Here is a 27,344-nt window from a genome sequence, read left to right on the forward strand (position 1 = left end):
TTTTTGCCAATTTCAGGCTCAATTATTCTTATTTTACACACTTTTCAAAGATAGAAAATTATTAGGGGTATGTGTTTCAACACAAATTTAGCCGAGTATTTTGTGTCATTCCCTGATAGAAGATACAGAAGTTTATCTAATTTTTTATATTATAAAAATAACAGTGATGTATACACTACTGTACAGTGGGATTATTTCTGCCACTGCTGTGGCCTTCATCAGTAAAATTGATGAAGTCTCACTGCAGTTAAATGACAAATTCCAAACAGTGTTAAAATAAATATTGTAATTTCTGTTTTGCTATATATCAAAAATATAGAAGGACATTTACTGTACCATCACAAATTATTCATCTTTATATAAAAAGCCACAGATTTATAGGGAAGAATTTTATGTAACATACTGTACCATTAAAATTTTATTGTGTTTTTATTGAAAAGATTATTGACCTATTCAGTAATATCATTGTTGCAGTGCAATTGGTTTGTTAGAGCAATATAATTCACATTATATAAAGATAACATCTGTAAAATGAAAGGAAGGGTACCATGACTTATAATATAACCTTCTACTTTTTAAATTAATTGTTTCTTGAATGATGAAGTACATTTATGTATACCATGTCCAATGTAGTCATCAGATTTTAATCTTTTTAACACTAATAATATTGTTAATCCTTTCAAAATCTCTTTAATTTTAACTTTGGTTTAAAATAATTAATGAAGTGAAACCTTGCGTGCCATGTTCATATTAAAAGTTTCCCTAGTGTGTTATGATACTGTAAGTAAAAACGAAGGGCAAACTGCTAAAATACTAACAACTTTTTATAAAATATTTTTAATTGTGTACCTTTCTATTGTATACCTTTTATGCTGTATGATAGACATTCTGATAACTGCAACTTGCAATTCAATATGGCAACTATTGATCTGTATTGCATGTGGCAGATACTGTACTTTCCATTGATCTACAGTATATGTGGCAAAGACAAGCCAAACCAGTCACTCGTCGCAAATCGTGTTTCAGAGAAAATGGCCAAAACATGCTGGAATGTCAAATTTTAAAAAATCTATTTTATTGCACTAAACTAACCTTTATATATCTACACATCATTCAATGCTGTTATTTTTCCCATTTTCAATGTTAAAACAATACTTTTTAAGGATTTAAAGTTAGTTTCTGCATGAGAAATGCCTGAAATCATAAACTTTGACGGTTAATTTCTCATACATTGTTCTTTAAACAGCTGTGTGGTTAAACGCTTGTAAGTTCATAAGGAAATGTCCGATTTGAATGATTTTTTTACCATTTTATAGCTATTATTTTACTCTCTAACACTTTATTAATAACTCAAAATCGATTCTTGCGACGAGTGACTGGTTTGGCTTGTCTTTGCCACATATTATGATTATTGTTTCATTGATCAATATAATAATATAATTAATATGTTAGACTTATAATAATCACTTCATGCCATCAAGGCCTCTAAAGAGCTTCACATTTATTTACCCTTGGTCATTGGTTGTTGAAACCTACCAGGTACCCTCTTTATTTATATAAATTTATTTTTCCTTTATCCTATTAGGCACTTTCTTCAGTACTATTGCACCCATTTTCAATGTGGTACAGATTAAACATATAATATATACAATAAATAGAGTTGACATAAAATGAACGTTACTCCGAATAAAGAGAGGGAGGCCATGATTCAACGTTTCGACCTTTATTGGGTCATCATCAGGAATGAGAAAACTTATAGACAGTGATTACAAAAAATGCTACAATATTTAAATGAGGGGATTAAAAGCTATGGTGATTAAGCATAATGGTGATTATGAGAGAGGCAAATAGAGATTACAAAAATTAAAAAGATATACTGTACAGTATATGTACACACATACTAGAAATTGCAAATTGCAAGTGAAGTGCTGCGAAGTACAACTGCATATTAATGTTATTCGAACAAAATTATTTATGCGAGTCAAGTGAAAATAATGAATAATAAAAATATAACAAATAATATGAGACACGACCCATTGTCTATATTAGAACACTTCTGGGTAAAAAAGTTGTAATTTTTTTTGTCAAAAAGTTTCTATAGTGGTGAATTATGGTTTAGGTTTTTTTAATAAAGTTTCAAAAATGTCTATGTATGTGGAAAATGTAGTTAATTACCAAAGGTTACAATTTTTATTTTGAAGACTGCATGATCTAGGAAGTGTACATTTTTATGGGGCAAGTTTCCAAGGGAGGGTTTTCTAGGGGCGAGTTGACTGCCAAAGAGTGTTGCCAAAGTGCGAGCCAGCGTGTTATTTGATCACAAGTGCGAGACATCACAAGTGTGTGAGCAAGGAGGTTAAATTGGTGTGAGCCAGCAAGCCATGACGTCACGACAATATAGATACAAGACGTTAACAAGTTATGTGAGGTATAGGCTGAGATTTGTGGAGTACAATTCAAAAAACAATTATAGGTCTAATAATGAATTATTGTGATGTTAAATAGAAAATGTTAGCTATCAAGGAGCGACGTTGTTTTTCATTGGGACCTTCGTCCCTTCAAGGCTAGCTAGTCTACCATCCTAGCTAGTCTAGGCCTAGCTAGCGCGACATGCGGATGTTGGTACGAGTAGGTTAGTCTACAAACGTCGCCTAAAGTAATTGATTTTACCCGGCAGAACGAAAGAAGGAAACTCCGCTTTTCAACGAAAGAAGGAAACTCCGCTTTTCAGTCGTCTTAGGCGCCTGTTTTTTGACAAACAATGACCTTTCAGAGGTCAAATTGCTGTCAAGAATATGAATTGGCTGCTTCGCAGCAATAAATCAAGCAACAGAAGAGTCAATGAAATGAATTTATGTAGTAATAGTTTTGGAGTGAATGTACTGACATATTTTGAAAGTTAATATTTAACTAGGTGTACTTTAGTTCATTCCACATTTTTGTTGACTGATAAAGACTCAAGAGAAGTACTTTTTTCTTGACTGCAAGTGGAGAAGTACTGTACAACCGTAGGTAAAGTGCCTTGCCAAAGGACACATGCAGAATGCACAGTGAGGAATTCAACCTCCGACCTCAAGGTCAGCTGGAGCATGTGTCTACTGCCTATTACTGTGCACTTCAAAATGCTATCTATGATGCATGGTTCGAGTTTAAAGCGCAAGTTTGTTGAGTTTCGAACTGCAGTCAGTTTCTAATAGGGCGCCCCCTACCTTGTAGTAGTACCCATGTTGCACCTCCAATGGATTTACACGCTCGTATAGGGTTAATTGCCAGACGATAACATATTGTGTATGCTAGCAATGGGACAGTAGACACAAAAAATGAAAGTCGACCTTGAGTTGATACATACATGAAATACATCAGGGGAAGTTAAAGAGGTCTTTAAAAATACCATCAAGAACACAGCAATCCTTATTCTAATAGTTTATGGTTCATCTACCTGTTTATCTATTTAAACTGCTAATAAAAGTGAACAACCAGTCACCATGCTATTACATTGACCTTTGAGACTATACAAGTCATTGACTGCCACCCGGAAGCTTTCTGTGTATAATGGAAGCCATCTAAGGCCTAGTTCAGACTAGGTGGATAAACCCGGCTCAACTCACCGGGTTTATCCACCTGCCAGTCTGAACTAGGTTGCTTACAGTATCTCAAGCCGGGCTGTGTTCCTACATTATAGTAACTAGGCCTGGCGCGCCACCGTGTTTAACTTTTCTAAGCCGGGCTTTAATTGTTGCGGGGGGTTTTGCATTGACTTCGGGTGACGAAATGACCAATCAGCATTCAGTTACGTACGCTGTGAGCAAGCGTACGTTTTCGCAAGCAATGTTTTGAAACAAGTTTCCTGGTTACGGTTCATTATTATGCAAATGCTCGCCTGGCTAAACCCACTAGTCTGGACGCCCGGCAAAGTTAAGCTGGGCTTAACGTTGAGCCGGGCTTAACTCAAGCCTTGCTTATCTCCAAGTCTGAACATAGCCTAACTCTGTGGCAGTCTGTTCTATATTCGGAGATGGGAGAGGCATAATACATACTCTACAACACTGGATTGAATCTAGGGGGCCCATAGGGGCTAAGGTCCCCTTTCCAAGAAAATAAAAAGAGGGAGAGAAAAGAAAGAGGGACCAGGGTATTCCAAACCAAGCTAATTTTCAATTGCCTATGTTGGTCAAGCCTTCTTTTTAAACAAAAATCTTAAATACCACCAACTCACTACTCTGATTTTTCTCTGGATCCTTCTTTATGTTTACATACAGTAGTCTCAAGGACTATGAAGTTAAAACATACTGTACTGACCATTTAATGTGAGAAGATGGCTAGGTTTGTACAAATTTCCATATAATTTTTTTTTTGTATACTTATAATTTATCTTTGTATGAAAATGTATAATTCTTGCATAGAATGCTAGTTTTTTTTCCTCTGTAATTTTCTATAATTAATGTATTTGGTAGGTATTTAAAATATTATAGTACCGCAGGCCATGACATTGCAATTCAGTATTTAACAGGGTCTTGAAAAGGTAGGTTTTATTTTAAACATTTCTACTAATTATTAAATTAACTGGAAAAGGATATTTGGTGTATAGTGGAATGGATTGGATAGGTACTGTAAACACAACATACTGATAGGTACACACACTTTATTGAATCATTAATAATGGATTATTTATTACTTACATATTGCTGTTACCAGCAGCCGTCTACTATATGCTGGCCTTAATTGGTGTACAGTAGTGAAGTGGTCTATAAAATTCGTATTAGAAAAATGCTGTGCTACAGACAAAAAATGGGATATACTTGTGCATACATTCACCAAGACAGGTTAATAATTTCCAAATAATATAGTTGGAATAAATATTTAAAATGTAAACATATACAGCAAATAGTAACTATAGCAATATGATATTCAGCTACTGTATGTTCAAAAATTAAACATGTAAATAATTAAAGACCAGCTCTGGCAAAACCAGCCATTTGCAGGAAAAAGTCAATATCTAGTTTTTATTGTTAAATTTTGCATGAATTCTTCTTTAAAACAGTGTTTATTTGATGGGAATTGGTTGAGTATTATCAAACTTATGAATATTTAATTCATTGGATATAAAGCCATGTATGGTAGGTTTTGAGAAAACAGCTTCCAAACATTCCAAAATCAATAGTTTACTATTACAATTTTTATTATAAAAATAATTTTAATATGCTTTTCAGTTAGACGTTTGTGATTAATATTTTGCAGTAAATGTTCTTCGATATATCTTTTATAAAATGCAAAAACTTGAAAATGTTAAAAACTCTGATTCTCAAACGTTTTTAGATACTTGCGTGAAATTAGAAATTGCGACAAGTGGCAGGTTTTGCCAGAGACGGTCACAATCGGTAAATTACTAAATTTATGAAAAAAATAGGTGAAGCTGTGTGTGTTCCAGTACAGGTAAACATACGATGTAGAATGCATATATATTCATGCATACAATTTATTGACTATCCAGCTAATAAAAAATTTATTATATTATTCATGCTTTTGTAAGCAGTCTGCATGTTTCATTAGTTGCATAGATGAGATAAAATTAATGTACTGGTATAGTAGTGATAGTATAAAAAAGCTTTGCTATATATTGTACAGTAGTACGCTCTACATGAACCAGAAGGGAGTATCTAGTACTGTGTTCTCCAATTCAATACAGGTCAGTTATATCTACAGTAGTAATATTTGGTTTTGTATGAAATATTAGTTAGTCTATATAGTAGCCTTAAGCACAAATTTGCATAGGTCTCCCTCCAATTAAACACCACTTTTGCGAACAGGATTTCCATGGTCTTAAGCATTTTTGACCTCTAATTAGAAAGACATTTGTTAATTTGGGAATACAGAAAAGTGCTTGTTAAATTGGAAGTGGTCTTGAATTGTAGGGGTCATAATTAGAGGGAGACAGGCTATAATATTGGTGGTGACCTAACCATAAATTTGCATACAGGGCTCCCTCCAATTAAAGACCGCTTTTGGGACTGGGATTTATATGGTCTTTGGCAGTTTTGACCTAATTAGAATTTGTTAATTGGGACCATAGAAAAGTGGTCTTTAATTGGAGGGGTCTTCGAGGGATACCTGTTCGGTATCTAGTAATATTTGGTTTTGTATGAAATACCGTAGTTTCCCTCCAATTAATGACCACTTTTGAGACTGGGATTTCCATGAAAAACATTCATTAATGTGGGACCACAAAAATGTGGCCTTTAATTGGAAGTCGTCTTTAATTGGAAGGATCTTAATTAGAGGAGACCTGTATCAAATATTTATTTATTTATTTTTTATTTTTTTGTATGAAATAGCTAAAAAAAAAAAGACAACTCTCCAGGCTTAAGCACAGATTTGTATACATGTTTTCCTCTAATTAAAGACCACTTTTGGGACTGAGGTTTCCATTTGAGGGGTCTTGGGGAGTGGGACCTATATCTAATAATATTTGTTTTTGTATATAAAATAGTTTAAAAAATACAACTCTCAGACTAAAGCTTGGATTTGCATAATTTAGAGTTTTTTACTGTGTAATACGATACTAGTTAATTGGCAACTATTATTCTTTTAACAATTTAAAGATTTTAAAACTGGGAAAATATCTATTAATAAGCTGTATATTTTGCTTTAATGAAATAGATGTAACAAAAAAAATAATTGCAACATTTAAGGGAATATTATTAAAATATTATCAAATAATTAATAATTATATATATAATAATATAATAGTATAATTATAATATAATATTATATAATTTATATATTATTATATTTTATTTAAGGAAACAGTTTGAAATACAACTGTGTTTAAGAAGCAGATGCTAGAAAATATTTATTAATGAAATGATATGATGCAGTATAAATACGGCTGACATTTACAGTAAATACCAAGACGGTTTTTTCCTTTCTATAAAAAAAACCCTCTTTATTGTGTGCGCAAATTGTTAATACTATGGATTGTATTTGAGAAGATTAAGTAATTTTTACCGACACAGCTCAGGAGACTAGTTAACATTAAAAGATCACATAAAAAAAAAAAACTATATCCATTTAATAGCATAAAATTTTGATGCTGCCATCTTTAAAAATATTGGAAATTATAACACCCAAAAGACAATAGTGGCTCTTTTTGATGAGCTGGGGAGCCAGGTTGTCTGTTGGAAACAATAATAATAATATTTTAGATTTGTATAGCGAGGTCCATCAAATAAGATGCTCAGGGCGCTTGGTATGTGAATTTCTTCGCCCCTAAGGGTCCCTTCGTGTCTGTGCTACCCGGTAACCCTGTACTGTACCCTGTATCAACAACTCTCATCATCCACCACAGGGCATGTCTGTACCAGTACACCGGGGTATCTCGAATCTCGGATCTCGAATGATGTACAGTACTGGATTCTCTATAGTGCACACAAGCCATTTTGTACACTGGGCCTACGGTTTATAGTCATTATCCAAGAAGACTTGTTCCACCACCAGAACCACTGTCTAGCGTGCCGTTTGAACTAGCGTCGATATTTAAGGCTGTAGGTTGTGGCGCCCCCTTCTCTTGGGTCTTCATCTGTGTAGTTAAATGTCATACTTGGAAATTTAGAAATAACACATGCGTATAGAATAATCATTTGCTCAAAAATAGAGGTTAATACCACTAGCCCAGAACCAGGCATGATCTCCCCCAACAGTGTTCCCCATTGCTAAGTATAATGTACCTTGGTAAGCACCACCATTATTATCAGTGTACTATATGCGTGACCTATGCCAGATTTTGTTGTACAGTACTGTGTATGAAAAGAAGTTTATGTCATTTTCTTTTTAAAAAAATAAATAAAAAATACCTAATCAAGAAGGATGATTTTTATTTTGCCAAATCATAAAGACAAATTATAATGAAAAATGTATAAAATAAATTTGAATTTTTTTTTTATTCTGAGAGCTAAAAAAACCAATTTATTTTATTCAGCTTTGAGTTCATATGTAGTTACTATTCTTATTGTGATTTCAAATTTTCCCAATGTTTACCATATTAAAATATGCCATGGTTTAAAGGCCAAAATTTATCTATTTTTCCCGAAATTTTATTTCAATAATTTGAATACCATTTACATTTGCACATGATTTGAAATTTAAAATATAATAGATTTGCTATCACACGGCTTATGATTGTAAAGGTTTGTACAGATTACCAAGTTATCTTTGACGAAAAACTTTATATGCCCATATATAGTCATGTCCTTATATATGGGTCATAATGTGATGTCATCATGACCTTACATTATAGACATGTCACGTTTTTGTGAAAGACAACTCTAAAAAAAATCACAAAATATTTAGTTAGTAATTACTTTGAGTGTATTAAATTGCTTTTAAAGAGAAAGCCCAAAGGCCTTGCATTTTTAAAAATTTTTTTTTAGATTCTAGTTTTATTTTATGGATAGCAGTTCAGAGTTAAAAGTCATGTGACCCAGTTTTTTATAATTAGCTTATTCTCTGGATAAGTGTTAAAATGTTTTTTTTTCTTTAAACATTTACATTTAATATAATAAATAGAATATATAGTGATTTTCAATATCTTCTTAGAACCTGACATACCTTGTATAATATTTGTGCAGGGGGGGGGGAATCCTGGCGCCTCCCCTGATTAATACCTGTACTCATAGCCCATTGGATCCACCCTTATTACTTATAAACAATAATCTCATTAGATTTTAATGAATTTATATATGTTAGACTATTTATATTCGATGCTACAAATTATAATCTTACCATTAAAGTTAATACAATGCTGAACAAAATAGCAAAATGCCATGAATTTTGCTAATGGCCCGTAAAACAGAATTACAGTAAAGGCAAAATTGGTAGCATATGTATTACGGTTTCTCTGAAGTGAAAATATTAGACTTCATTCTGTCATAAATGTCGTATAAAATTCTCATAAGTGTCCCTACAAAAAGAGAATGTAAAATTTAGCGCAAATTGCTTTGATTGCTGTCGTGAACGTCAAGATGAAACTGTACTGTGAGTGTGACAGAAAATCAATTACGGTACAACAAAAAGATAAATTTATTACAGTACTGTAGCAGGGACAATAACCTCATTTGTACCAACTGAAATATACCTCTGCTCTACAGTATAATTTCAGCTAAGCTTCAAAATATTATACAAGGGGTCCCAGGTCTCTCCGAAGTGCAGGGAACTTCCCCTCTCCCAAAAACAAACAATAATCTACTGAAGACTAATCCATCTCTTGCAAATTTTTGTCTTTAGTACTTAATTTTTTTCCACAAAAGCTCTGAATATATTTAAATATTTAAAAAATCTATCTTGTTTTAATAGTTAAGAGTTTCTTGTCAAACACCCCTTCAGGTGTGCAACATATCAAAATATTAATCTTTTTCCTCTGCAGCCGTAAAACCTTGAATTGAAGCCCCCTCTTTAGTTTGCAAAATTAGCCTCGAAAAAAAGCCTGTCTAGAAAAGAAGCACATGAGCTTCATTTCAAGATAGCATCTATGCTTCTTTTCGAGATAGTACTGTACTCAGAAAACAAATAAATTAAAAACATGCTTGGTTTATACAGTAGTGTAGGTGATTTAATGCCAAGTTAATACACTTCATGATATAGATTGATGTTTTATAGTACAAATTCCCAAAATTTACAGCATTCGTTTTGAAAAGAAGCCCCATTTTTGACTGCAAAATTAGCCTCGTAAAGAAGCCCATCCAAAATTTCATTTCATTTTTTTTTTTCATTTTATTTATATATTATCGACATGGCAGCAACGGTATGTAGATGAATTGCGCGACATTTACAGTACAATTTTCGAATGTTAAAATATAAACACACTAGGATAATTTTACACAAAAGGCTAAAGCAATGACAATGCTTACAAATTTTGCATAAAGAACAAGCCCAGGGCTTCAATTTGATTTTTTACGTTAGTCATGTATCATGTCAACGTGACCATATCTAAGCATATCACATGATTTTGTCAAACAAAATGTGATACTAGTTTGGACAAGGCTTCAAGCTTGCTAGCATCACAGATAATACACACCACAGAATGGATGATCTTGCTAGAGAGACTGCACAATATTGAGATTAAGATTTGTAGGTTAATAGGTCATAATAATGGTAAATACATCCGAATTAGGACATGTGTTATATATGTTGTCCAGACGGTAATATCCCTAGGGTTACTAAACATGGTTCTTCTCAACATTTTGATTATAATATTACTTTGTAAATTAGCCTTGAAATTATTTGAAATGAGAAATATCCAGAAGTGTCATTTCATGAATATTCAACATCATTTCATGAATATTCAACTTCATTCAGTTGGGAAATTTGGAAATAAGCCATTTAAATTTTATCCATTGACACAATACAGTATAGATAAAATATGGTATAGCGAGAAACTTGAATTTTGGGAGATGCCTATTAAGGCATGTACTATTTTAATGGATAATGGGAGTAATAGGCGGAAGCAGCGATTTCTCTTGAAATAGAAATAATTTTTTTTGAGAAAAAAAACAAAACCACGCAAATTTACAGCATGTATACATACTATAATTTTTGGAGTGGAAGTGGATAGATATTTATGAGCCGTCTGTTTCAATTAAATGCACTGAGAGTGGGAGAGATTCACAGAGGATTTTGAGATTTGGTTTAGCAATTTGCTACACAACCCGGGAGAGATGATTAGCCTAGATCATCCTAAAAAACTCCATTTAAGGTAATTCTAAATGGTATCTGGGGTGATCAGAATTAAACAATGAAAAAACACTGAATTTGAGCCTTTTATACTATCCATTTTGTAATGGCTCTTTTTCTTTTATTTCAAAATGTTTATTTTTTTATATATAGTTTTATTAATATTAATACTAGACACTCTGATGAATTAGTATTTTCATATATTTGCCCGTACTGACACATTTTTTCTGTGTTTAATGATTTTTCAAGAATTTTTGGAAATAGTCCTTACAGAAGTTAAAGCATATTTCTTTTCATTATAAATTTATTTCTCAGAAATTTACTTAAATATTTTATGAATAAAAGAACTGGCTGTTTTCAGAATTCTATAAAAATATATATCCTTAAAGTTTTGTATAACATGTTTTTAATTTTTTAATTTTGTTTTTTATTCACCTTTTTTGGAGAGCCACCTGATAGTACTTTAAATCAATTTTACTTTTTTTATCAATCTTGTCATTTTTGTGTACTGTACAGTAATGCTTAAATAAGCGCTGCTGCTCTTATCAAATTTTTGGATGCTTCGGTGCAGCGCTTATTTGAGAGCGGCGCTTATAAAAAGGTATTGGTGTGTTGTTTCCATGCCCGTTCCCATTTTACTGTACCTTGTATTCTTGCAGTTCAGGATGCCTATCATAGGTCATCGTAAATAAACGTTATAAAGAAAAGCTTGTTTTTTCATTGTGTTATTTATTGCTGCGAAGCAGCCAATTCATATTCTTGACAGCAATTTGACCTCTGAAAGGTCATTGTTTGTCAAAAAACCTGCGCCTAAGACAACTGAAAAGCGGAGTTTCTTTCTTTCGTTCTGCCAGGTAAAATCAATTACTTTAGGCGACGTTTGTAGACTAACCTACTCGTACCAACGTCCGCATGTCGCGATGGAGTACTATTCAGCGTTTTTACTATATTTCTAGGTTTCCTATTTCTACGTTTAATCGGCTCATGTCTCAGCCACAATATTTTGAGGCCAATATTATTTACGAACCCAGTTTAAATTATTTACTAGCCTATTATTTAGGCGACACTTGTTGTAGACTGGCATAGTGTTTTTGGAAATACAGGTAAATACAATTTTATACACATGCGCAGATCGATTCGCCAGCAGCGAGTCATCACCAGCAGCAGCGAGTCGCCAGCAGCGAGATGTCACTGCAGCAAAACACTATTGAACACGGTACCAACGCTGTTTTAATATAGACAATGGTTCGTGTCTCATATTATTTGTTATATTTTTATTATTCATTATTTTCACTTCACTCGTATAAATAATTTTGTTCGAAGAACATTTTATGCAGTTTTACTTCGCAGCACTTCACTTGCAATTTGCAATTTCTAGTTTTAACACTGTATTGTATACTGTACATTGTATTTAAAACCATGTTTCTCAAAGTGTTTCACGCAAAGGTAATATATTCTCGATTAAGCGTAGCGGAGCTTATTCAAGAACGGCGCTTAGTGAAAAAAATTTCAGGTTTGGAGCGGCGCTTATTCGAACATTACGGTATAATTTTTTTTGTTAATTCTCTTGTATTTTTCATGTTTTCATGTGTGTCTCTGTAAATTTTAATGATAAAATAAATGAAGCGAAACAAAGTACTGTAACATTAGTCTGGCCGGGATGTATACATTTGTTTTTCTGCTGTATTGGTGTTGCAGGTACGTTCACTTAACTTAAAAGTATAGCTGTGTAATTTATTCAGTGATGTAGTTATGGTGGGCGGGGTAACCAGTCTATTAAGCTAATTTCATGTCCCTCAATCCACCTCTATTAATCCCCTATGCCCATCCCTGAAATCAATTCCTTTTATTTAGACTTTACTAATGGTCACTCACCCACCCTTTATACTAATCTACCACACACATTTATTTTTGTACATGTACAACTACAATCCTGTTTATTTTATGATATTTCATTTGTTCTTTTGTTTGTTCATATACAGCATCCGCACTTTGGAGTCAACACAAATGGACTATTATATAATAGAGGCATTCCACAATATTTGTTGGTTACGGACAGAACATTTTTGAGAATTGGTATCAGTTCTAACTTTTTATATTGACAATGCAATTGCATTCTACTATATAAGCCTAGGGAAAAATTATGTAACCTTTTTTATATAACAGCAAATCTTGAACTTAATAAAAAGTAATTGCATTAATAAACCTAACATAGAATGAACGTTAATCCGAATGTGAGGGAAGCCATGATTCAATGTTTCGACCTTTATTGGGTCACCTTAACCTAAACTATTATTAGTAAAAACAATTTTCCACATTAATATTTACTTTAATAATACATAAAATTATGGCAGCAAAGAGCATGTGGAAAACTATGACAGTGCAAATATTGATGAATATGAATATTTCATATTGCATTCTCTGTGAGTCTATAAATAAATCAAAGCAACCTAAGGACATATGTGACCCAAGCTCACAAACAGGCTGTAAACTCATCCTCAAGCTAAAATGAGTTTTTGTTATATAATGTTATAATGGCATAAAACATATCATTTACTTTAAAATGACAGTTAAATGAACTTAATCGGGTGTCTGGAAGCAAAGTTATGACCGAGAATAATTGTCATCTTCTCAACTTTCTTAAATCAAGTTTTGAGAAAAATGCTTTTATTTTTGGCAATTTCCTTCATTTTCACTAACTCCCATTTGAAAATGGCTAAATTTTGCCTTTTACCTTTTGAATTTTAAACTCAAACTTTAGGAATAGTAAGATTAATAATTATACTTTATTTATTACACAAAAACCCAATTCACACGAAATTCATAATTTATGGCATGTTAAGGCTTGTTTCTCAATACAGTGCTGTGCATGTTTACAGCCTGTTTGTGAGCTTGGGTCACATATTATAATTTAGTTATGAATTTGTGTACAGTTATTAAGAGTGGCTTGCCAGACTATGCTAAAATCATGTTACTTCATAATGCGTTGTAAACCTCGACAATTGAAAACATGAATAATAATTTTCAAACCTACTGTAAGAAAATAAGAACAGTTGAAACAGGGAGTATGTAAAAATAATAGTTATTGTTATTTTTACATCTTACTCGTTGAAACAACATCATTCGCATCATTAAGTTAACAAACGAAATCATCTGAAATAATTGCCTTTTGTTTTCAGTAGAGTTGCTATTTGCAAACGAAAATTATAATCCTGACAAAATTTCAAGATACCGTTTTAACTTGAACATCTATAATTTAAGTTAACAAACGAAATCATCTGAAATAATTGCCTTTTGTTTTCAGTAGAGTTGCTATTTGCAAACGAAAATTATAATCCCTGACAAAATTTCAAGATACAGTTTTGACTTGAACATCTATAATTAATTGTTGATATCCTGCATTAAAGGCTTCAAATATACCATGCAGAAAAGTTTCTCCATGTATAAACTGTACTCTTCTCGGTGACCTCGATTTGGTCTGCGATTAGTTACCACTCGATGTTATCTGCAGGCACAAGTTGGAATCCCAATCCACAAAATTTTTTTTTTGAAGTAGCCTTTTTTCCAGTTGTTTACAATCTCACAGAATCCCTAATCCGTCTCTATACAACACACATCGCTGATAAGACGTGTTGTACAAACGGGCCCCTGGTTAACTATAAGATTATTATCTGTTTACAAATTTCCTTCCTACAGTATTCTCAGAGCAGTACTTACAGTACATCGTTAAATTAGTGCATCTTGAAAGGTTATTTATTGGGAGGCCATTTAAGTTGAAAGTGCTGATAGTTATCAAAAAACATGGAGGTATCAAAACACCTATAAATATGGCCATTCAAATTCTGTGAGTGATGTGCATAGTGTAATAAAATTGTCTACAGAATATTGAGTTTGTGGTAAAGGCCCAGGTGTGAACGAAAGATTTCATGTACAATTTGTCTCACATTTTCAGAATATGGAATCTCTGTACAGTAGTTTACAGTAAAATTATGTGGGTTTAGCTTTTTGCCCATAATTTCTTTACTTGATTTTAAATCACAACATGCTTTTATTGTTCATCTATTTTAATCTTATACTTAACTGTAAGGAGTCTGTATACAGTAATCAATAATGTATTTCTCCCTACAGCAATATTTATTAATTTTCATAGCAAATTAAAATATTATTTTGATACTTCTTTTTGTTTGTCTATGTTTCACACCATGTAGGAAGATTTATTTGTGCCTTTTATCCCTTACCTTAGGTTGGATTGATTTTTTAGAATGTAAAATACAAGGAGAACTCATGAAAATCCAAAGACTTATTTCCAGTGGGGTCTATCTGATGGTAAATTTTGGCAGTACACCGGGAGACAATTTTCTAGTACGTTCCCGCTTTAATAAAGGTTCTTGTTTTTACAAAGTTAACCTCTAATTTATTTCAAGCCCCTGGTACGTTCCCGAATAAAGGTTCTAGTTTTAGAATGTTAAACTTTCTTTATAATATATATTTAATTTTATTTCAATTGCTTCATTAAAAAAGGTATGTCAGGTTTTAAGACGATATTGAAAATCACTGCATTCTATTTTACTTATTACATTAAAATGCAAATGTTTAAGAAAAAAGTATTCTAACTTAACCAGAGGGTAAGCTGATAATGAAAAAAAAAGCTCACATGACTTAAATACTCTGAACTGCTGTCCATAAATTAAAACTAGAATCTAAAAAAGAAAAAAAAAAAACAATGAAGACCTCTGGGCTTTTCTCTTTAAAAGCAATTCATACACTTAAAGTTTATTAAATACTTTTTTGAATTTTTCAAAGAGTTCTGTGCAGGCTAGCAAATTTTATTTGACAAAACATGTGACATGCCTAAATACTGTAAGGTCAAGATGACATCACATATCATGACCATATATGGCAAAGACCAAGCCAGACCAGTCACTCATTGCAAATCCTGTTTCAGACATAATGACAAAAGCAAGTTGAAATGTCATAATTTTGGAAATAAATTTTATTTATTTAATTCTTCTTCCAACAGCAAAAAATTGCCACTTACAGGTGAGAGTAAATTACCTAATAAAAACATATAAATTTATATTTAAAAAAATGTAAGTATAAAAGTACAATATAGAAGATAAAAAAGGCTTTAACTGCCACAGCCACGACAAGGAGAACAACCACCACCCTCAAAAACTCAAGACTCCATCTGGAGAACAATCCAACGATTGCACTAAACTAAACCTTTATTTCTGTACATCATGATATTCCCCAATTTCAATGTCAAAACAACAATTTTTAACAATTTGGTGATGGTTTATGCCTGAGAAATGCCCGAAATCATAAACTTTAAAGGCTGATTTATCAAATATTGTTTTTAAACAGCTGAAACTTTGTAATGAAATGTTAAATTTAAATGATTATTTTACCATTAATAGCTCTCATTTTACTGTTTCATGTATTAATAACTTAAAATTGATTTTTGCAAATTGACTGTACCACATACTGTATGTAATTGTGGCAAAGACAAGCCAAACCAGTCACTCGTCGCAAAAATCAATTTTGTGTTATTAATACAGTGTTAGAGAGTAAAATAATAGCTATAAAATGGTAAAAAAAAATCATTCAAATCGGACATTTCCTTTGAAGTTAACCACACAGCTGTTTAAAGAACAATATATGAGAAATCACCTTTAAAGTTTATGATTTCAGGCATTTCTCCTTAAAAAGTGTTGTTTTAAGATTGAAAATGGGGAAAATAACAGCATAGGATAGTGTGTAGATATATAAAGGTTAGTTTAGTGCAATAAAATAGATTTTTTTAAATTTGACATTTTAGCATGTCTTGGCCATTTTCTCTGAAACAGGATTTGCGACGAGTGACTGGTTTGGCTTGTCTTTGCCACAATTGTACACCTGATGGGTTGTTTGATAAGAAGCTTGGCAACGTTTATAAGATAAAGCTTAGTATAAAACATACTCCAAATGATGTAAGACTCATCAAATGTGATTCAATATTTTTATCATCAGGAATAAATAATATGTCAACATATTCCAGACGAGTTACAGAAAATTAACCAATGAAAACAGTCAGTATATAGCCAATAGGGTTCATACTTTATTGTTGGTGATTTAAATAGTAAATTATCAATAAACAAGTTAACGACTTGATGAAATGAAAAGCTGAAAGTGACAACTAGGTAACAATGATAGTTCTTTGGAAGCTTTCTCAGTCCATTATTTAGATAGATTTTTGAATATTGAAAAGTCTATTAAATTATTAACCGTTTTTCTTTTAGACAATTTAAAACATGCATGCATGAAGTTGCAAGAGAAGTTAGTCTCCAGTAGATTATTGTTTTCTTTTTGGATGGGAAAGATCCCTGCATATCAGGAAGACCAGGGTCCCTTGCATATTATTTTGAAGTACATTTTTTTTTTATATAAGAATCAGTAAAGTTTTTCCCAGGCTCTGTGTTCTTATTTTTTGGCCGATTTTCAGGCTCAAAATGTTATATTTTATTCATATTTTTGTACACTTCCAAACATAGAAAATGATTATTTTACAATCAGTATTACTTTACTGTGTTATAAATGTTATTCCTTAGATGCACATACTGCAAATATTAAAGGCATAGATAGATTTGCTGGTTTTCCATGTTTTTAAATATAAAAACCTCATTTGAAATTTACCTCAGACTCAAGTTTTGTTCTTAACTTTTATGCAATTTCTGCCTCAGTGTTCTTATAAAAAAAAAGAGTGTAGCAGAAATTACACTGTAGAATGTTTCATTTCCAATATACTTTGGTACATCACAGTTGGTACAAAGAGGGGATGCCATTGTAATAAGACAACTCTCTGTTGATTGATTATCTGTCACTTAGCCTGCCACTATCGAAGAGGGTTTTGTACCATTCCCTAATTCATCTTGACGTTCACAACAGCAATCAAAGCAATTTGTACCAAATTTATATTTCCCTTTTGTAGGGACATTTATGAGAATTTAATATGACATTTATGACAGAATGAAGTCTCATATTGTCACTTCAGAGAAACTGAAATACTAATACACTATCAATTTGCCTTAATTCTGTTTTACCGACCATTAATTATCCAAATTCATGGTATTTTTTTTATCTTGTTCTGCATAGTAACTTTAATGATAAGATAAAAAAAATCTAATGAGGTTATTGTTTATGCAACAAGGGTGGATCCATGGAGCTATGGGTAATACAGTAGACCTCTTCCAAAAATATAGAAAAAAAGAGAAGAGAGAAAAATAAAGGAAGAAAAGGAGAGCATGTTACTCCAAAAAAAAAAAAAGCGATTTATTTTATTTAAATTAAATGTACTACAGTAGTGCCTATGGTCAAGTATTTCTAAACAAAATTCCCACACACCACAGGTACAGAGATCCATGCTAAATATTTTTTCTTCTACAGTCAAGTATTTCTAAACAAAATTCTCAAGCATTACATGCACAGAGATCCATGCTAAATATTTTTTTGCTACTGTGGTTCTATACCAGAGGGTTCTTAATGAGTTTGTCGTAAGCCAGTATCTCCAAAGAAATTGATACAACTTTACAAGCCACCATTGATTCAAATGATGCCTTGAAAGATGAACTTAGTTTTTAAGCTAAACATACAGGCAGAAGTGAACCAGAGCATGTCTGATGTATCACCCTACCCTTTTAACGCTGGTCCTCCATTGTTTATTCCTAATCTGTAAGGGGGGGCCATTGTTTTGAACCTGAACCAAGGAGGGTCTCGAACTAGCGCTGATGCATGGTTATGGTTGGAATCAACACTGAGTTTACCATACTGTACCATTCATCCTCTCATCTCAACTCATCCAATTAATACATCAGCTGTATATTATGGTCGTAATCAAATGATGCCCATAGGAATCGTTAACTCAAATTCAATTTGACTGGGACCTAATTAATGTGTGTATTTAGGCAACAGTTCACGCAAATTAATTTTTGAGTTTCCATCCTTGATGTCTATTCTTACTAGTCTCCATCAGCAAATACTGTAGTTTCAGTTTCAGCAAATGTTGTAGTGTCAGTTTCATCAAATACATCTTTCAGCATTTTAACTGGTACATTTGAACTCTATGTAGACAATAATTATGCATATCCTCTGAATGAAAAATTCAAAAGTTGGATTCAAATTACAACTTGTATAATTCTTTATATTAAGTCTAATCATGATCTACTATAAAGTAGATGGACTAATAGCTTTCTTGGACATAATGTAATGGTTGTGAGTATAATTCTGGTTTCGTTTTTAAGTATTTAACTAGCAAGCTCAAACATATTGTAAGTTTCGCATCTTAGCTTTCCTATACTATAGGGACATAATGTTAGTTAATTAATGTTGATTGTTGGTTGGTTTAATTATTGGTGTTGGTTGTTAATGATGGTTGTTGTTGGTTGATGAATGTTGGTTGTGAGTATAATTCTAGTATTATTTTTAAGTAATCGTCTAACAAAGCTAAAAAGGTGGATATAAATTAAAATCTATAAAATCTTGACGTAGAAAATTTAAAAGCGAATAAAACTAAATGGCATAAACTCATATTTGGCCATTTGAAGACCAACTAGGAAATCAGCCTGGGCTGGGATACTTTTATACTAGGGTAGCAACTATGTGTGCGCTGAACTTTACCTACACACTGGGTCCCCGGGTTAATTCCCATCACTGCTCTCATTATTTGTGTAGGGAAAGATTATATGTAGAATAATGCCAGGGACTATATGCTACGTTTTCTAAGTTAGAGTGTAGTTGGTAGTAGTATTAAATTTCTAGTGCATAGAGACCTATGTATTTTGCGCTTTACAAATCCAAATTATTATTATTATTATTATTAGGCTGTAACCTCAATTCTTTGGATCCTGTTTCATTAATAGTGTTTTGATAAACTTCGATAGGTTGAATTATTTCACTTCAGTGCTCATGTGTAGTTTGTGAACTGGATGATTTGTTTTAAGACCAGGGTGCACTTATATCATTCAGGCAATGTTAAGGTCAATTTAACTTCCACAATTCCTTTGTTAAATCAATGAAACTCCCATTATTCATCCCTCTTCAGTATACTCATTTCTTTTTACCTACCATTTAGGTAGTAAACAGTCTCGCATTATACCGGCACCATCGAAGGTGGGTCTTTAGCTATAGTTAATTTTATTTTAATTAATTTTAATTAATTTTTTCAGTTTGTGATTTTCATTTTATGTACTGTATTTAAGAACTGTATTTAAAGACATTGTCATATCTGCAGCTACTTTATAAGATATTGTGTTCCATATGGTGATATGGGTTGGGCCAGACCTAGGGCTACTATCTATATCCTAACATATGTTTGTCAGACACATTTAATGTTGTTTGATCAAACAATAACTTATTTAAAGTATGCCAAGCTTCAGATACATTTCTTCAAACAAAAATTGGATAATTTTATTGTTTTTCATGAGACATGATATTGATGCTCAATGCGATATTTAGATTTTATTCCCTAGTCACTGGCAGTCTGGTAGCATACTCTAGGAAACTTCCTCTGCTGGTAGAGGTATGCACTGTGGAATGACCGCTCGAGCTTTTGGATTAAGAAACTTGGTTCTTTCTGTGACTGTCCCCTTAGTTTTCAATTAAATATGAATTTGTTCAAGTTTCTGTTAAAAGGAATATTATTTATGAAATGTGCATTTTGTATTTAGAATTCCACAGTGGGAAGAGAAAACATAGGATAAATTGCCTTGCCCATGCTTCCAGATTATTATTATTATTATTATTATTATTATTATTATTATTATTATTATTATTATTTTTATTATTATTTTATTATTATTTTTATTTTTATTATTATTATTATTATCATTATTATTATTTTTATTATTATTATTATTACCAACCGATATTGTGTGGTAGGGTGGCCAGTTCCTTTCCACGCCGCCTTTTTTCCAGTAGTAAACCACCGGGTACTCATTTATACTCCTGTGTAGAGAGAGACAAACGTAGATAAAGTGCCTTGCCCAAGGACACAAGCGACTTGCACAGTGAGAGTTCCGAACCCCTGACCTCAAGGTTGGGAGTCCAAGACACAACCGATGCGCCAACCGCTTCCACAGTTTGCTATTTACTTCATTTAATTTACTATTATTTTGTCATGTTTGACCAAATAGGGGGTGCTCAGGCAACCTGAACTCCACCCCTTGGTACACCACTGATATGAAAGTGATTAAAATTGTTTCTATAATACTATAATGGATAAATATATTGAATTTTTTTTTGTTTTTACAGGCTCAAACTCATTCAAAAATGAATTGGGAAATGAAGTCTTATTGAATATTATATAGAGATCAGCTAAATATCATAAGGACTTGAGGATGATCAAGGCCTTATATCACCATGTCTCTTCTCAACAAGAAGCTTCTCATCCTTATGTTTTGTGTTTTAACGCTGTTAATGATTTCTTATCTTTCTCTTCGCCTAAAAAGTGACACAGATTTCAACTTAGAATCGGACAAAAAAAGAATCAAGTTTTCCTATCGCAAAAAAGCACTTCTATCCAATTCTGGCCTTAATTACAAGCAAGGAGATCATGTTGTAGATGGAATTGTATATAGTTCCTTTGGGAATCGGGAAAATAATACATTAGATGAGTTATCATTTGAGGATGCATTTCAAAATGGAGCTGATAACGATGTTAGAAATCATTCAAAACCTGAAATCGAATCAAAATATACTTTTAACAAACAGAAAGAATCTGGAGTTATGACGGAATATTTAATAGCAAATAAAGATCCACGATCCGAACGTCTACTTAAGAAGGTGTTCAGTACGATGAATGATGATTTGTACCATAAGTTTTTTACAAGGATTAAATACTTTGAAATTAAAAATCGCATGACTTTCAAGCAGTTGCCACCTCAAGGGAAATGGAAGTTGTTAATATCAACAATGAAGGAGCTTGGCTACGAACAGAAGTTACCAAAAATTATTAATATTGGCTCCAAAAAGAGCGGCACGAATGCATTTGGGTTTTTCTTTCAACAGCATCCGGAAGTTTGCCACTCACTAGGCAATGAAGTTCACTATTTTGATTGGAATCATGAAAAGGGTACGGGGTACTATAAATCAAGGATGGGATTCGCTACAAAAGACCAAATTAGTTTTGAGAAAACACCACGTTATTTTGTAACTGAAGACGCGCCTTTATTTATACAGAAAGAACTTCCAGAAGACATTAAATTTGTATTATGCGTCAGAGACCCAGTACAACGAGCCATCTCAGATTTTCGCCATGAATCTGAGCTGCAAGAGCGAAGAAAATTTAAAGGCAGGGTAGATCGTACAAAATATTTGTCTCAAAATGGAATAATGCAAGGGCGTGAATTTGAAAAATTGGTGTTGACTCCGAACGGGGAGGTCAATGCGTCAAATGAGATCATTCGGACAAGTCTTTATTTTACACATTTTCAAAACTGGTTGAAATATTATCCGAGGGATCGGTTCTTAGTTATTAATCACGATAACCTTCAGAATGATGTGTTAACGGAACTGAAGCGAGCAGAACAGTTCTTAGGTTTAAAGTCGTATTTTAGAGCGGATATGTTTTATTTTGATGAAAGTAGGCATGGATCCTGCATGAAAGGTAAACCTCGGCCATGTCCCGCAAAGAGCACGCCCGGTTTCCTACCCAAAGCGCAGTTAAACCCTCAGTTACAAAAGAAGTTATACGATTTTTATAGGCCATACAACAATGCATTTGCGAAACTAATTGGAAAGAGATTTGCATGGATGAATCAATGATAATTGATATTCTGAGATTGTACAGTAGATAGGAAAGAAAACATTAATGGATTTGATAACCTTCAACCGTACTCTAACGTAATTTGACCTATCCTAGTTGAGTCATCAAATGCATTGCCAACACAGAAAGCTGCTAGATAAGACCTGTCCTAGAAAGTTTATTAAAAAGTAACAATCAGGTATATACTACAGTTTAATATTCAAGTGAATTGCCAAAACAGAAAGGATGGATGAGTTAAAAGTAGCCAATATATGCTCCTGCTAGGAGCTTTTTTTTAATTTTTTTTTTTAAGCTATCATTTTTATAGGCCTATACTTAATATAATGCTATGATGATGTGCTATTATTTTTCTGTTGCACTTGTATAACTGTAGGTCAAAGTTTAAAATGCTAATAGTGATTTCTGTATTAATTTATGTATTTTTTTTTAAAGCGATTATGTCAGTGACATGCAGTATGATTCTTAATGTGTCTCACGATGGAATATAGCCGCCATGTCTTTTGCTTTTTTCGAAGTCCTGACTAAGCTATGGCTCGTTTCTACTCTCAAACGTAACCGGTTGTTCAACCGGAGTATTAAAAACACATTGTTAAATTTTGTAGTAGAACCAGGGTCCCCCAAAAACATGGCTTAAGATAAACGGTTAAGAACATTGTATAATATTTGAGCGGTTATTTTTGGCACATTTTCTCGTCAACATGCAAATACAGTATTAGCTATGACACCGGTGGCCTCGTTTCAGATGATTTTTTGCACTCATCCCCTTCTGTTCTCAGCATGCACAAAGAGTAACCAAAGTACTATATTACTAACTGTGTGTGATTTTTGTTTTTCGGTTATTACACCAATTTAAGCTGGGCACACACTGCATCCTACGACGGTCGTATGACAAATCCAACCAGTGACAACTAGGTGACGTGATGCCGTCTGCTAATTGTCTTTGGCAGTCTGAACATCGTCATTAAAATTTGTCCGTTCCGCGCATGTCGTTGCATTGCATTCTCCATAGAATCGCGTTGGTTGATGACCGTTGTGTGCATTTAGTACCCGGCTTAATGCTTTTGTTATACCGTTGCCATGTTCATTTGTGTTGCACTTTGGAGCATAAACATGTTACGTAGGATTTTAAGCAGGAATAACCTACAGTAAATCTCCTAATGAGATTTAGAGAATGGAAATGTTTTTTTGAACGAAAATTCTTGAATCTTGTTTGGCTTGAGCTCAAGAGAGAGAAAGACAATCATTTTATTTCAACAAGGATAATCATGTTAAATATAATCAATTCAGTGTTTTATCTTAATTTTTTAATGTGTTTTTAGGTTTTGTTACACTTGGTATTTTTTGTTAGAACATTTTGTATGTATATTTATCTATTGTATTATTATAATATACTGTAGTTTATATAGTCCTAATATTTTTGCTAAAATAGTACTGTATAATGTAGGTTGATTATTAAAGTATAGGTTAGTTATTAAAGTACAGTATACTTATATTCTTCAACTTTTCGATATTTTTCCAGAATACGGAGTATGATTGTTTTAAAGACTGTTCCCACCCCTTAATATTGTCTTACTATATATTACAACCTTCCACTGTCTTGTGGCAAATTATGTTATTGTTGAAGGTAATTTAACAAATTTTAAATTTTGACATTTTTGGTTTATTTTACAAGGGTACGCCAGATGGATTGTTTTAAAGGAGGGTGTGAATAAAAACGAAAAAGAAAACAATGAAACCAAGTGGCTGACTACCGTGTTCAAGCCATAGTATGGCACAGTGTTTTATGGACACCACAATTTTCAAATCACTGTATAATATAGTGTTCCATGGATACCACAGTGTTCAAACCATACAGTGTTTTATGGACACTACACCGTACTAATCACTGTATGTTGTAGTATTCTATGAATACCACAGTGTTCAAGCCATATTATGGTACAGTGTTTCATGGACACCACAGTGTACAAATCACTGTATGGTATAGTTTTCTATGGATACCACAGTGTTTAAGCCATAGTATGGTACAGTATTTTAAGGACACCACAGTGTACAAATCACTATAGTGTTCTATGGATACCATAATGTTAAACTACAGTATGGTACGGTGTGATGCATAACACTTTCATATAACATAGTGGATACATTACCGGTATGGTGCAGTATTTTGTACCAAATGCCATGCTGTATAATTTCTATACTATTTTCTGTAACTGTATACCAGCAGTGTGTGATGCACTATAAACCACAGTACAGTACAGTGTATTCTGGCTATTACAGTTCATATACAATGGTGGTGTACAGTATTTTTTTACTGCATCATCATTCCTTTTTACTGTGATCTGTCCTGTACCGCTTTCTGTATTTTAAACCCACAATGTTCGATGTGCTGTACGGTAAACCAAAGTATTGTAGAATTTAACGTACTTTATTGCCACAACCAGTATTGTACATTGTTTGTCCACACACTATAAAATTTTCTTTGACAAAGAACTGTTGTACCAGTATGCCCATATATAGTCATGATGTGCCTACGTATTGTCATGATCTCGTCATGACCATATTTAGACGTGTCACATTGTTTTTGTCAATCAGATTTGATAGTCTGGACAGAGAGCTTTATGCAAATCAATTATTGTTCTGTACTGGATATCACACAGTATGGGACAATTTTCTGTAATGGTTATCACAGAAAAGTACACTATTATTTAACTATGTTGCTATATGGTGTGTGAAATTTAATTTAGTAGAGTATGGTACAGTATTTTGTTTACAGTATTTTCTGACTCGAAAATAAACAGAGGCATGACATTGTTATCTTGATGACTTTAGTTGACATATCTATAATATCCTACAATGGCAATGAGTACAATAGTTATATATATTATATATATATATATATATTTATATGTATATATACATATATGTGTATATATATGTATAAATGTACATATATGTATATATATGTATATGTATATATACATATATGTGTATATATATATGTATATATATGTATAAATGTACATATATATATATATATACACATATATATATATATACACATATATATATTTTACGTATTTACAATTAATACCAAATCATGTTTTATTATGTTACTTCGTATGTGATCTTTCACCTAGGCTGACTGTGGACCAGTGTCATTGCAATTTATAATGTCAATAAAGTGGTATGCATATGTCTTTTACATACTCTTGTCTCCAAATCTATATTTTGAGTTTTCTTGACATTTTCATGACGTCGGAAGAGAGCAGCTTAGCTCAGTCGGCTAATCTGGTGGTAGCCGCTGTGTGTGTGCTGAACCGTGAAGATCTCTAGATTCCCGGTTCAATTCCCATCGCTGCCTCTCCTTGTGTTTCAGCTAGAGGGCTGAAATACAAGTTACAATAGCGCACCGTCTTTCGGATGAGACGTTTAAGCTGTCGGTCCTGTGTGCATTATGGCCCATGTGCACGTTGAAGAACGCAGTACACTCTTCGGAAATGTGTAGGGGATTGTCTCCCGGTGTACTGCCCAATCATCACCAGACGGAGCCCACTGGAGATAAGTCTTCTTCTAGACTTTCGTGGGCTATCCTTAAAAATAAATCCAATCCAGTCGGCCTTTTACCACCATTGCTAGTGACCAATAAATTGTAGTTCTGCTTCCACAACACAAACGTTCAATGTGAGCTTTCTATTCTGGCAATACAGTACCTTTGCAATGTAAAGTGAACAAGCGAACTTGCAATTTGAATGCTAATCTTGTTTGGATTAATCGTGCCCGATTTATAAATTTGTTCTTGCCCTAAAGGTTTACTTAATCTTTCCTAAAAACCATGTCTACCAGTTATTTAATGTTATCGTAGGCCTATGCTTAGACACAGGAAGACCAGTATTAGCCCAGATGGATCTTAAATCTGTCGACCATGTGTCGTTTGGTTTCACCAGTAGACCTATAAAAATTTACATTGCATGCTTGTAATACCTGATTCACACATGGAATGAAATGTAACAAAATGCTACAAAAGAGTCTTACCGCAAAACCTCGAATAGAAGGCCAATGGGCATGATCTCGAGAAAAAGCCCATCTCGAATTGAAGCCCCCCTCTTAAGTTTGCAAAAGTAACTTCGAAAAGAAGCCTATTTCAAAAAGAAGCAATGGGGTTCTTTTCAAAATATAGCATGGGCTTCTTTTCGAGATAGTACAGTACACATACGCTGTACATGAAGTTCGTGTATTTAACCGGCATTAAATCACCTAAAAAAAAACTACTATAAACCAAGCTTGTTTTTAATTCCCAAAATTTACAGCATTCATTTAGAAGAAGCCCTTCCCTTACTTTCCACCATTAAAATCAGACGGCGATGTACGTAGGTTCAACTCACACCTGAGCCTGCAATTCCAAACGATACACAGCCACTATGCAGATATTGTGTTTACAGATAAAAATGTGTTAAAATGCGTAGGTTTGTAATATATACTCGTAGAAATAAAAGTTTATTCATCTATGCGTACATTTAACTGCAGAATCTTAAACTCGGACAGGTTAAATCCAGTGATATGGAAGAATTCTTACCACTATTAAAATCAGACGGCGATGTAGGTTCGAGTCAACACCCAGCGCCTGCAATTCCAAATGATACAACAGCCATTATACAGATGTTGTGTTTATAAATAAGAAGGTGTAAAAATGCGTAGGTTTGTAATATATTGTAGAAATAAAACTTTATTCATGAATGCCTACATTAATGACTGTTTTAACTGCAGAATCATAAACTCAGACGGCAATGTAGGTTCGAGTCACACCCCAGAGCCATTTTTCAAA

At 33.0% G+C, this 27,344-nt stretch overlaps 1 protein-coding gene across 4 annotated transcripts in view; it reads left to right on the forward strand.

Annotated features, from left to right (window-relative positions):
- The window catches only part of LOC117118716 (heparan sulfate glucosamine 3-O-sulfotransferase 1-like), a 38,022-nt gene extending 12,602 nt beyond the window's left edge, over positions 1-25,420 (forward strand). For 2 of the 4 annotated variants that reach the window (XM_033263387.1, XM_033263388.1), the window contains one exon: positions 21,010-25,420. In XM_033263387.1, the coding sequence (XP_033119278.1) occupies positions 21,118-22,521 (1,404 nt within the window). In that variant the 5' untranslated portion in view covers positions 21,010-21,117 and the 3' untranslated portion in view covers positions 22,522-25,420. Of the gene's footprint in view, positions 1-5,632; positions 5,687-19,831; positions 19,870-21,009 lie in introns of those variants that run through there. The other 2 variants (XM_033263390.1, XM_033263389.1) reach the window with 2 other exon arrangements.
- Positions 25,421-27,344: the final 1,924 nt, after the last annotated feature.

This window comes from Anneissia japonica, unplaced genomic scaffold (assembly GCF_011630105.1).
Source record: "Anneissia japonica isolate Jap-2015-1 unplaced genomic scaffold, ASM1163010v1 scaffold1951_len603592_cov169, whole genome shotgun sequence".
Classification (NCBI taxonomy): domain Eukaryota; kingdom Metazoa; phylum Echinodermata; class Crinoidea; order Comatulida; family Comatulidae; genus Anneissia; species Anneissia japonica.